At 38.4% G+C, this 10292-nt stretch overlaps 1 protein-coding gene across 2 annotated transcripts in view; it reads left to right on the top strand.

The window, feature by feature from the left end:
- The first annotated feature begins 252 nt into the window (after positions 1-252).
- Positions 253-10292, top strand: part of TUSC3 (tumor suppressor candidate 3) — a 267954-nt gene continuing 257914 nt past the window's right edge. The window contains exon 1 of one of the 2 annotated variants that reach the window (XM_044911834.1): positions 253-477. In XM_044911834.1, the coding sequence (XP_044767769.1) occupies positions 340-477 (138 nt within the window). In that variant the 5' untranslated portion in view covers positions 253-339. The remainder of the gene's footprint in view (positions 478-10292) is intronic. The other variant, XM_044911838.1, reaches the window with a different exon arrangement.

Below are 10292 nucleotides of genomic sequence, written 5' to 3'. Positions count from 1 at the left end.
GAACCGTGGCCCCACGCGGCGTGGGTCTTAGGGAGAACTCCCGCCGGGGGCTCAGCGCGCCGTGGTCGAGGCCCCCGTTCCCTCGCCACGCCCACTTCCTGCCCCATCCCGGGCCTTTCCAGGTCCCCTCTCCCGGTGAACCGGATGCTCTGTCAGTTTCCTCCTCCGCGTCCTCAGCGGCCTCCGCGTCCTCAGCGGCCTCCGCTTCCCTGGCGAAGCCGCAGGAACCCACGAGGGCACGGGCAGGGGCTCCCGGCGGTTAGCCTGGCAGGAGTAGGACGCCGGTAGGAGCTGGGCGCGCACGGTTACCGAGCGTGGAGGAGACACTGCCCTGCGGCGATGGGTGCCAGGGGCGCTCCTTCACGCCGGAGGCAGGCGGGGCGGCGGCTGCGATACCTGCCCACCGGGAGCTTTCCCTTTCTCCTCCTCCTGCTACTTCTCTGCATCCAGCTCGGGGGAGGACAGAAGAAAAAAGAGGTACAGTGAATCCCTTGGCCTTCCGGGTGGGCCCAGGCTGGCTAGGGCGGGCGGGGGCGGCGGCGTTGCCAGGCAGCTTGGCCGCGTTGCTAGGCAGCCGGGCAGCTGGGCTTGGGCGAGGGCGGCCTGCGGGCAAGAGCCCAGCGGTTGGGAGGCCTGTGGGCCACGCAGTCGCGGATGTGGGGTTAGCCTGGTGTTCTCTCAAAAGCAGTAAAGCGTCCCCTTTCACTCTGCGCCTGAGCACCGCACACCTTTCAGAGTCACGGCGCTTTTGACCTTCGGAGGCCGAGCTCTGGGCCCTGGAGTCACTAAAAGGGGTGTGTTGGATGTGAAAATACCTCTTAGGAGTATTTGCAAACCTACGAGAACTATTTGGTCTTTATGTTCAGTACTCAGCTCCCTTCGTTATTCGTTTACGTTTGTATTCATAATTACACATTTTTAAAGCTGTGGGTTTTTCTTTAGGTTGAACTCCTATAATGGTGAGAATAAAGTCACATAATTTTAAGTTAGGTAAATTTGTGAAGATCACCTGATTTCAATCTTAGTCCTCTAAAAACTTTGATTAAGAGGATTGAAATCACTATATTTAAAATAGTAATTTGTGAATTTCAGTTATCCATCTTTGCCTTGGATACTCAGTCTAGCAGGATCGGAAAAAAGTTATTTGGAAATGCGAGTAGTGTTTCTAAGAGTACATTGTTTTAGTAAGTATTCGCTTATTTCAAGGTAGTTTTTCCTGGTGAAGTATTACACACACGTGATTCAAAATCTAATTCGGGTTTAAAGTATTACCACAAGTTTCCTGATAGCTGGGTAGAGAGTGAAAAAACAGCTTCATGTGTAAAAATAATTGATTCTCTTTACTCTTTTCCTGAAACAACTCTGAACTCAATAGTAACTTCTTCCCGTTAGCTTTTTAATTTTATTTATTTTTATTTTTTAAAGATTTTATTCATTCGACAGAGAGCAAGTGAGAGAGGGAACACAAGTAGGGGGAGCGGGAGAGGGAGAAACAGGCTCCCCACTGGCAGGGAGCCCCATGCGGCTTGATTCCAGGACTCTGGGATCATGCCCCTTTGAAGGCAGAGGCTTAAACAACTCTGCCACATAGGCATCCCTAGCTTTTTAATTTTAACATGAAAGTAGACCATAGGAAATGCTTCGTGGAATTCTGGTAAGAGATTTAGAGGAGAACTTTTAAAATTAAAACTATACTTACAAATATAATTTAAAGATACATATTTTTTTAGCATTTGGTATTTACATACCACATTCCAAGAGTTTTAGATGTCATAGTTTTTCTTGAGGAAGGGAGATTAAAAAGTTTTTTTTGAGGATTACCACAGCAGAGGGCAGTAGAAAGCAATGAGAAATTCCATGGAAATTTTGATGTTTTACTTCTTAGATCACTGTGGGGGCACGTGGGTGGCTCAGTCCTTTGAGCATCCCCCTTTTGATTTAGATTTAGGTCAAGATCTCAGGGTCTTGAGATGAGCCCTACCTTGGCAGTGCTCAGCAGGGAGTCTGCTTGAGATTCTCTCTGGCCCTCTCCCTCTACCCCTTCCCCCCTACCTTCCATCTCACTTTTGCAGTTCTCTCTCTAAAAATAAATAAATCTTGGGGCGCCTGGGTGGCTCAGTTGGTTAAGCGACTGCCTTCGGCTCAGGTCATGATCCTGGAGTCCCGGGGTCGAGCCCTACATCAGGCTCCCTGCTCAGCGGGGAGTCTGCTCCTCCCTCCCCCGCTCCCCCCTCTTGTGCTCTCTCACTCTCTCTCTCAAATAAATAAATAAATAAAATCTTTAAAAAAAAAAAAATAAAATAAAAATAAAAATAAATCTTAAAAAAAAAAAAAAGGGCGGGGGGAAGACCACTTTGATCACAGTAACTTTCAATTGGAAGAAAAACCCCAAAATTTGGAAAGTGTACCTCTTCAAAGCATCTTGGTATCCAGTTGTACACTACTTTAACAGGTGAAAACCCTTGTTAATTTAGCATAATTACAATAAATCAACATCTGTTTCATTAACATTTTTTATAAAAGAAGTTTTAAACGAAAAATTGGAAGAAAATTGTTAAGGATTAGAAAAGGATGTCTTGGGGCGCCTGGGTGGCTCAGATGGTTAAGTGTCTGCCTTTGGCTCAGGTCATGATCCCAGGGTCCTGGGATCGAGCCCCACATTGGGCTCCTGATTCAGCAGGGAGCCTGCTTTTCCCTCTCCCTCTGCCTCTACCCCTGCTCATGCTCTCTCTCATGCTCTCTCATCTGTTTCTCAAATGAATAAATAAAATCTAAAAAAAAAAAAAAAAAAGAATGTCTTCCAGAACTGCTTTTATTTCTCTTAAACAGGAGAGTCTAATACTACTGTTTGGTGGTATTGCAGAATACATATGTTTAAGGAAAAGAAGAGCAAAATAACAAATAATTGAAGTTTTAATACTTCACTCAATGAGTACACATATCTGGAATGTAGTATGTGAGAATAAACTCACATTACTTAAATTATACAAATTTATTTGTGAAATTCAGAGCACCTGATTTCAGTCTTAGTAACTTGGAGGGCTGTGGTGTCTTTCAATGCTAGAAGAAACACATTCTTTATTAGAAATAATGGAAAGTGGTTGGTTATCATTGTGGTACTTTTCTAGGGGTATTCCAGGGTTGTTTTGAACATGTCACTTCATTCTTTGCTGAATTTAGACACCACTGAATCAGCAAGTATAGCAGTTGGAACTTAGTTTACTACAATAAATATTACTGACGTAAGTGCTAGAGGAGTTGACTTGGCGTGAGTAGTATATCCCTTCATACTGGGGAGGCCAAATTGACATCTAAAGTTAAACCTGGAACCAAGAATGGACATTAGTTGCTTTTAAGGAAGTAATAGTTATGATAATAATAGCTACCCCCATAGGTTTTTGAGTTAGACAGATGGTCCAGTTACAACTCAGTCACTATCTAATTGTATGACATCAGGAAAAACACTTAACTTCCCTGAATTTTAACTTCTTTGTTTTAAAACACAGATATAATACCTACATCTCAGGGTTGTCACTGGGATTGAATAAGACTGTATATAAACTACTTAGTGCAGTGCCTTGAACATAACAGGTGATCAATACTGGTAGCTATTATTATGTGTTCTTCACTTAATAGGAGCATTAGATATGATGAGATCCTAAAATGTGATAAAATATTTTAAAATTTTTTTGCTAAAGAAACTGATTTTATCATTTTTGTAAAATATACAGTTATTAGAATAAATTGCCTGTTTTATTATGAAACACAGAGTTCCAAACTCTTATATTGTTTGAGAACTTCCCAGGAGATATTGCAACATGGAAGAATTGGTGGTATTCATGAGTGAGTGTGTGTGTGTGTGTGTCCACATATAAGTTTTTGTATCTTTTTCTTCATGAAGACATTTAATTCATTAAAAAATAATTTTGTTATATTCTCTAAGAATATAGTGAATAGCAATAGATGAGTGAATAGGCAAAGAATATTGGAGATTTTTATAGTCACTTTCCTTAATTACATGGAATATAGTCGTTAAACTAATTTTTGAATCTTCATGTAAAGTGATACGAATTTGTGGGAGACTAGTTTCTTGGTAGTATATCATTTGCATATGTAGTGCATCATTTTCCTTTTATTTTAATGGCTTCTCTATTTTCTACATTGTCAACACTTAACCAGTTAATCAGCTTCATTTAGAATTGTTTTAATCTATAACACCTGATAATATAAAAGGAGCTCAAATTCTGTAATTATTTTTAGTGGATTTATTGACTTTGACATTATCAAAAGAAGCTATTAAAATAATTTATCCTTTATGTTAGCTAATAGGCTATGACATGTAGGTAACAATGAATATGCATTATGAAAATTTGAGCAGCTCATAAATATTTTTGCGAAGTAAAATGATTGCCTAAAGGAAATATCAATTGCTTCTGACAGAACTTCTGTATGTCATTAATGTTTTTAAGCACATTTTACACTGAAATGAATATATCCAGTTATTTTTTTAGTGGCATAACCATTAAATAGAGACTTGACTATCTTAGCAAATGAAGAAAAGGGAGAGGATGGAAGTAAGCAATGGATTTTATCTTTAAGCGAAGAACTTAAGTTGAAAACAAAGTAAGTTTGTAAATATATGAGCACAACTTTAAGAAATGCATAGTAATTATGCATTGATGTATATACACATAGACCACAGATTATGCCCATGCAGGTATTTCATCTAGGCTAGATTTTGTGTATAGGAACTCCTTGCCGAGTAACTGGAAGTGACAGGTCTTACTCAGAATGGCCAAAACAGCGTTTCAAGTACTGTGAAGGCTTCGCCCACTGTAGTTTCACAGATGATGGCAGAATGCATGGAATTCCCGGGCCCCAGGTGGACAGCTTATCACTCAGCAGCTGCAGATTTGCCAGAGTATCAGCATTTGTGCTGATGACACAGGCTAAATGACCCCTACAGGTGTAGGAAGTTTTGTGGCAGAAGAACCTTGAGCTTAAGGAGCTCAAATCTTTTATAATGGGTGGGAAGCTTGTTTGACCTTTGACCAGAGGGTGACATTATTTTCATTTTTGAAGGGACACTGTCTTCCAAGGCTTGTGTACTATATACACCCTTGAAAAGGTTTCCAGAACAAAGTCAGTTAGTACTTTGCTTGCATGTTATGTAGAAATCTATGAAGAACTGTTTCCTTAAGTAAGAGATAGTAACTTTGTCAAAAGAGAATTTTGGAGTATTTTCCTCCGTATACATACACCACCAGTATATTCAGTTCCATACATGTGATCTGTTCTACATGGAAGACAGAAAGGGAAAGAGCAGAAATATATAACCGGAGCCACAGATTTATCAGTTGTTAATCTTTGCCACATTTACTTGTGCATTTTCTCCATATTCAGTGAATTTGGATGAGTGTGATCCCGATGCCAGTGACTGACATTGGTTACTTTGGTGGTCACCACGGTTTATTTATCTTATGATTGCTTCTTTCCATAAGACTCCCTCCTGGAGCATCACGCTAATTCCACCAAGATAGAAAATTTACCTTTGGCTGAGTATAGGAGTGGCTGTTGTTCCCCTGCTAGAGAACAGGTAGATCACGAACAAACGTGTATGTGACATAACGTTGAGAGAGCGAGAGCGTGTGTGTGTGCGCGCGCATGCTCGGCATGCAATGAAGGGACCAAATAGTATTTACGTAAGTCTCTATCTACTTTTTATTTTACCTATTGGACAAGATATCTGCTGCTTCTCAAATTGAGCATATCTAAAGGGGAACTCTTTTTTTTTTTTCCTGAAGATTTTATTTATCTATTTGACAGAGAGTGAAGCGGGGGAGCCACAGGCAGAGGGAGAAGCGGGCTCCCCGCTGAGCAGGGGGCCTGATGGGGGGCTCGATGCGGGACTCGATCCCAGGACCCCGGGATCATGACCTGAGCCAAAGTCAGACGCTTAACCCACTGGGCCACTCAGGCGCCCCTAAAGGGGAACTCCTAATCCTTCTCTTTGCCCACCTGTTTTCTCATTGCTGTTAACAGTGCTGTTTCATGGGGAACAAATTTTAACATCCTAGAATCTCATTTTTTAAATAATCACTTGCCAGTATAATATCTTTGTCGCTCTTACCCTGTTGTATTTTGCACATTGTATACAGAAAGCCTGGCTCTACGTACTCGCTTGAGGAGTCGTTCACAGATTTGAGGAGAACATCTTGCCAAAATAGGGTTTCTCCCTTGATAGCTATGAAAAAAACATAAATAATTAGTTTGAATATTAAAATTTCAAAAAAGTTATTTAAAACAATAGGTAATGCATTTTTTTCATGGTAATTGGTATCTGTCTGCCTTCCCACCTCGTTGTCTGTATTTCTATTTAATGCCAGAAGAAAAAAGATGAACAATGAGCTTATGGAGTCCTTCAAAATCTATGATAAAAGTCTTAACATAGAAGAGTAGAACTCTGAAGCCATTTATGAGCTGAAAAAAAGTTAATAAAAGGACGTCTTTACTAGTTTATTGTTACTAAAGTTTTGGTTGATCATATAAAGATACCCAATTAATTTGACATTTGGAGGTGAAAAAGAAATTTCTTTCCGCTGCAGGTTATCATGAGAACTTAAGTACCTTTAATGAAAAGGAGCACTTGAGTATAGGTTGAATAAATTGTGATACTGATTTTACTAAATGGAACTCTTTTGTTATTTGTTTCAGGAGTGTATTTTTAGAGATGGCTTAACATTGTCAATATGATTTGACTCAACTTTTGGAAATATTTTAATTCAGAGTCTTCTGTGCTTGGAAAACAAAACCATTGGGAGATTAGTTTATATGAGTATTGTGGTAAAACTTGGGGTAGAATTCATTATAAATTGTGGAATCTGCTTACTATTCATATTAAATATTAAATTGAGATACCTTAGGATAGATGACTCATTGAATGTAATAAACTTGGAAGTTGGAAATAAGTCTAAATTATATTAGGAAATGAAAAAAGTTAACCAACTGAGCCACCCAGGCGCCCATGGAAATGAAAAAAGTTAAAATAGAACAGTTAGGAGATAGAATGCTAGGCATTTCACTTAGGTTAGATAATGGTCTTTACAGTATCTTTGCTTGGTGGTTTGGCAGACAGCTTTGTTTGCCTTACCTTTATTTTGCTAATAGTACCTTTAGAGAAACTGGGACTATCCCAAGCCCCAAACATTTAAGTCAAAGATTATTATTATCCAATACCTTAGAAATTATTGGTTTAGGAGTGAGCACATAATACAATTATATGGGGACTTGAGACAAGTTCCCTCCTCTTTGATAAAGGACACAAGGACGGGAAATTCTCTCTTCTTGTCTTTGTTATATGAATATGAGAATGTGATGCTTGAGTTCCTGAACCCATCTTGTAAACATTAAAATACAAGCCTGAGGGCAAAACCAGTAAGTTCATGATGGCAGAGTAGAAAAATGGAAAAAATATGGGTGTTTGACATGACTTAACTAGCCTTGTAATTGCTGTAACTCTGGACTCCTTGTTAGGTGCTAATAAGCTTCATATTGTTTAGGACATTTTGAATTGAATTTTCAGATTTTTTGTATTTGAAAGCATTCTGTTGAGGAAAGTTATCTTGGATTAAGAGTTTTACCCATGATTGTTATTTAGCCAACTTGTAAATTTACAGTCTTCTTTCTTTTTATACTGTGCTTAGTAGCTTAACAATTACCTAGCTATAATGACCTTCTTTGTGAATTAGATATTAAATATTAAAGGATTATTTATATATATGTAGCTCTCCCTTATCTTTGAATATTAATGATCATTATTAGAAATCTGTATATGTTTTGGTGTTTTTAGAAGTGAATTTTTCCATGTGTTCCTTTTATTAATATAGCTTTGTTTTTATTGTATGAATTGAAGTTCTCTAAGTATTATAGGTCCAAAAAATTGTAGGAAAGAAATTAGAAATAAATTTATTATGTGCCTTAAAAGCTCTTAGCCCAAGAAAGGAGAGAAAGAGTAAGTCATGCCTCAGATATATTTGCTCTATGCTGTTTTCTGTGTGAATGCTTTTAAAAAATACTTATTTCTTTTGCTTTTGTGTGTGTAATAGAGTGGTACATAGTTTCATTTTAAAGACTACCAAATAAAATAGAGGAAGACACTTTTATTTTGAAAATGATCATATTTTAATATTGTTCTTTTGGTTTACATTTGAGTTAAGATTAAGCAAAAGAAAAGTTGGGACCCTCCCCCCTCTAAGGATGAGGGTATTGTGCAATGTTGATTGTTCTATGTTTTTTTGTTTGTTTTTTTTAGCATTGGAGCTTTCAAAGTGAATAAAGGATTTTTCTCATGGTCAGGAAAGTGAAGTGATATGCTGTGTCTTGCTATTGTTTCCTGTACTTTTTCCCCTTGGAGACTTTATGGGGAGAAAGAGTGGCTGAGTCAAGGTGTAATACTATCATGGTGGTGCTCTAATTAAATTTAGCTTCCTATTGACGGGTACATGACTCACATGCTTTGACGTTGGAGCATATTCCAAATCATAAAGAGAGTCGTACCCATAGATTAAAAAAAAAAAAATACTGCATTATGGAATGTTAGAGCAAAAGTGTCAGGTTTCAGGCTAAATAACAAAGTTGGGACTAGAAGTTAGGTTTCCTGACACCAGAGTTTATATTTCCATATTCCCATGCTCAATTGTGCTGTCAGATTCTCCTCCCTCCCCCCAGCCCTTTCACTACTTTCATTATACTCTATTTTCCTCCGTCTTTTCATAGCTAATGTTCTAACTTTATAACTTCCTCTTCGTGGATATTCGTTTTTTAAAACCTAAAATGATTAAAAGTTTGGCAGATGTAAAACCTATTAATACTGCTTAGACGTGATTCCTTTGAGAACATAGTTTATAAAATTAAGCCATCTGTTTCTTTATGAGCCTGTTTAAATAAATGAAGTTGGGCTATGGTAAACCTTAGTCACAAGAGTCAGAACTCTAAAACAGCACAGAACCCAAAGCAGTGCCTCCTATAATCCCTAATACTAAGTAAAGCGTGTTCACAAATCTATTTGCCAAAGCCAGAAATCTGAGCACATTTCACTTGGTCTCAAACCTTTACTTACTTGTGACTTTTTTGACACTCCTTCCCTCACCCCAGCTAAAGATATTCTGCAACTTCTCTGACCAGTGCTGTTTTTGAGGAGTACTGTTTACTTACTGTTTAAATGCCACAGGGTGCAATCCAAGGTTCTTTGCGTGCTATTAGTGCTTTTCCTGAGTGAGCCTGTGTCTGACTTTTCCTTTTTGCTCTCTCTGCTCTTAAATGCTTCCCTTCAGTGGCAGGTTAAGTCATTTACCCCCCCCCCCCCCCGTTTTGGATGAGGAATCCCCACACAAATGGATCTTTGTGCTTATTTCTTTATAACACTTAGGTGAATTATTGTCTGTCGTCTGTCATTCCTGTTATTCTACAAGCCCTTTGAAGAGAAGGGTTTTTTTTTTTTTCCTTCATTTCTATACCCACATATTCAAGCATAGTGCCTTGCAGTTGGTGAATGCTTAGTGAAGTTATTTTGGTCAAGTTACTTAATCTCTCTAAGCCTCTTTTCCTTATCTGTAAAATGAAGATAGTGTGTTGTCCCTACTGTAGAGCTGTGAGCCTTACATGAGATAATCCTGTAAAGGATTTAGCAGCATAGTGCACGGAACATAGTAAATGCTTCATGTTAGCTTTGATGCTGATATTGGTGAATGAATTCGTAGGATGTATTCTTGGTTGTTTTCCATGAATAGCATACATTGATTTGACATTACAAGAGACAAATTAAAAACTAATGCTTTTGATATGCATAATTTTTTATAAATATTTTGTTTTCCTATTTGACAAGTTAGGGCTCTTGAGAATGTCATTGCTTTCTTCATTGCCAGACATAATGGGTACTTTTACTACTTGACTTTTATATGGTATTTGACGTTGTTGGCTACTAGTTCCTCACCCTCCCCATCCCCAGCTTTATTGACATATAATTGACATACAATATTTTGAATATTTAAGGTGTACAACATGCTGACTTGATACACTTATATATTAGAAAATGATCATCACCATAGCCTTAGCTGACACCTCTGTCACATCACATATTACCATTCCCTTTTTGTGCTGAGACATTTAAGATTTACTCTCATAACAACTTTCAAGTAAATACTACACAACTGTTAAGTATAATCACAATACTGACCATTAGATTACCAGAACTTACCTTTTAACTGGAAGTTTGTTCCCTTTGACCAGTATCT

Source organism: Neomonachus schauinslandi, chromosome 2, assembly GCF_002201575.2.
Source record: "Neomonachus schauinslandi chromosome 2, ASM220157v2, whole genome shotgun sequence".
Classification (NCBI taxonomy): Eukaryota; Metazoa; Chordata; class Mammalia; order Carnivora; family Phocidae; genus Neomonachus; species Neomonachus schauinslandi.
The sequence above is the reverse complement of the archived record's forward strand: the minus strand, read 5'-3'. Positions and strand labels throughout refer to the sequence as shown.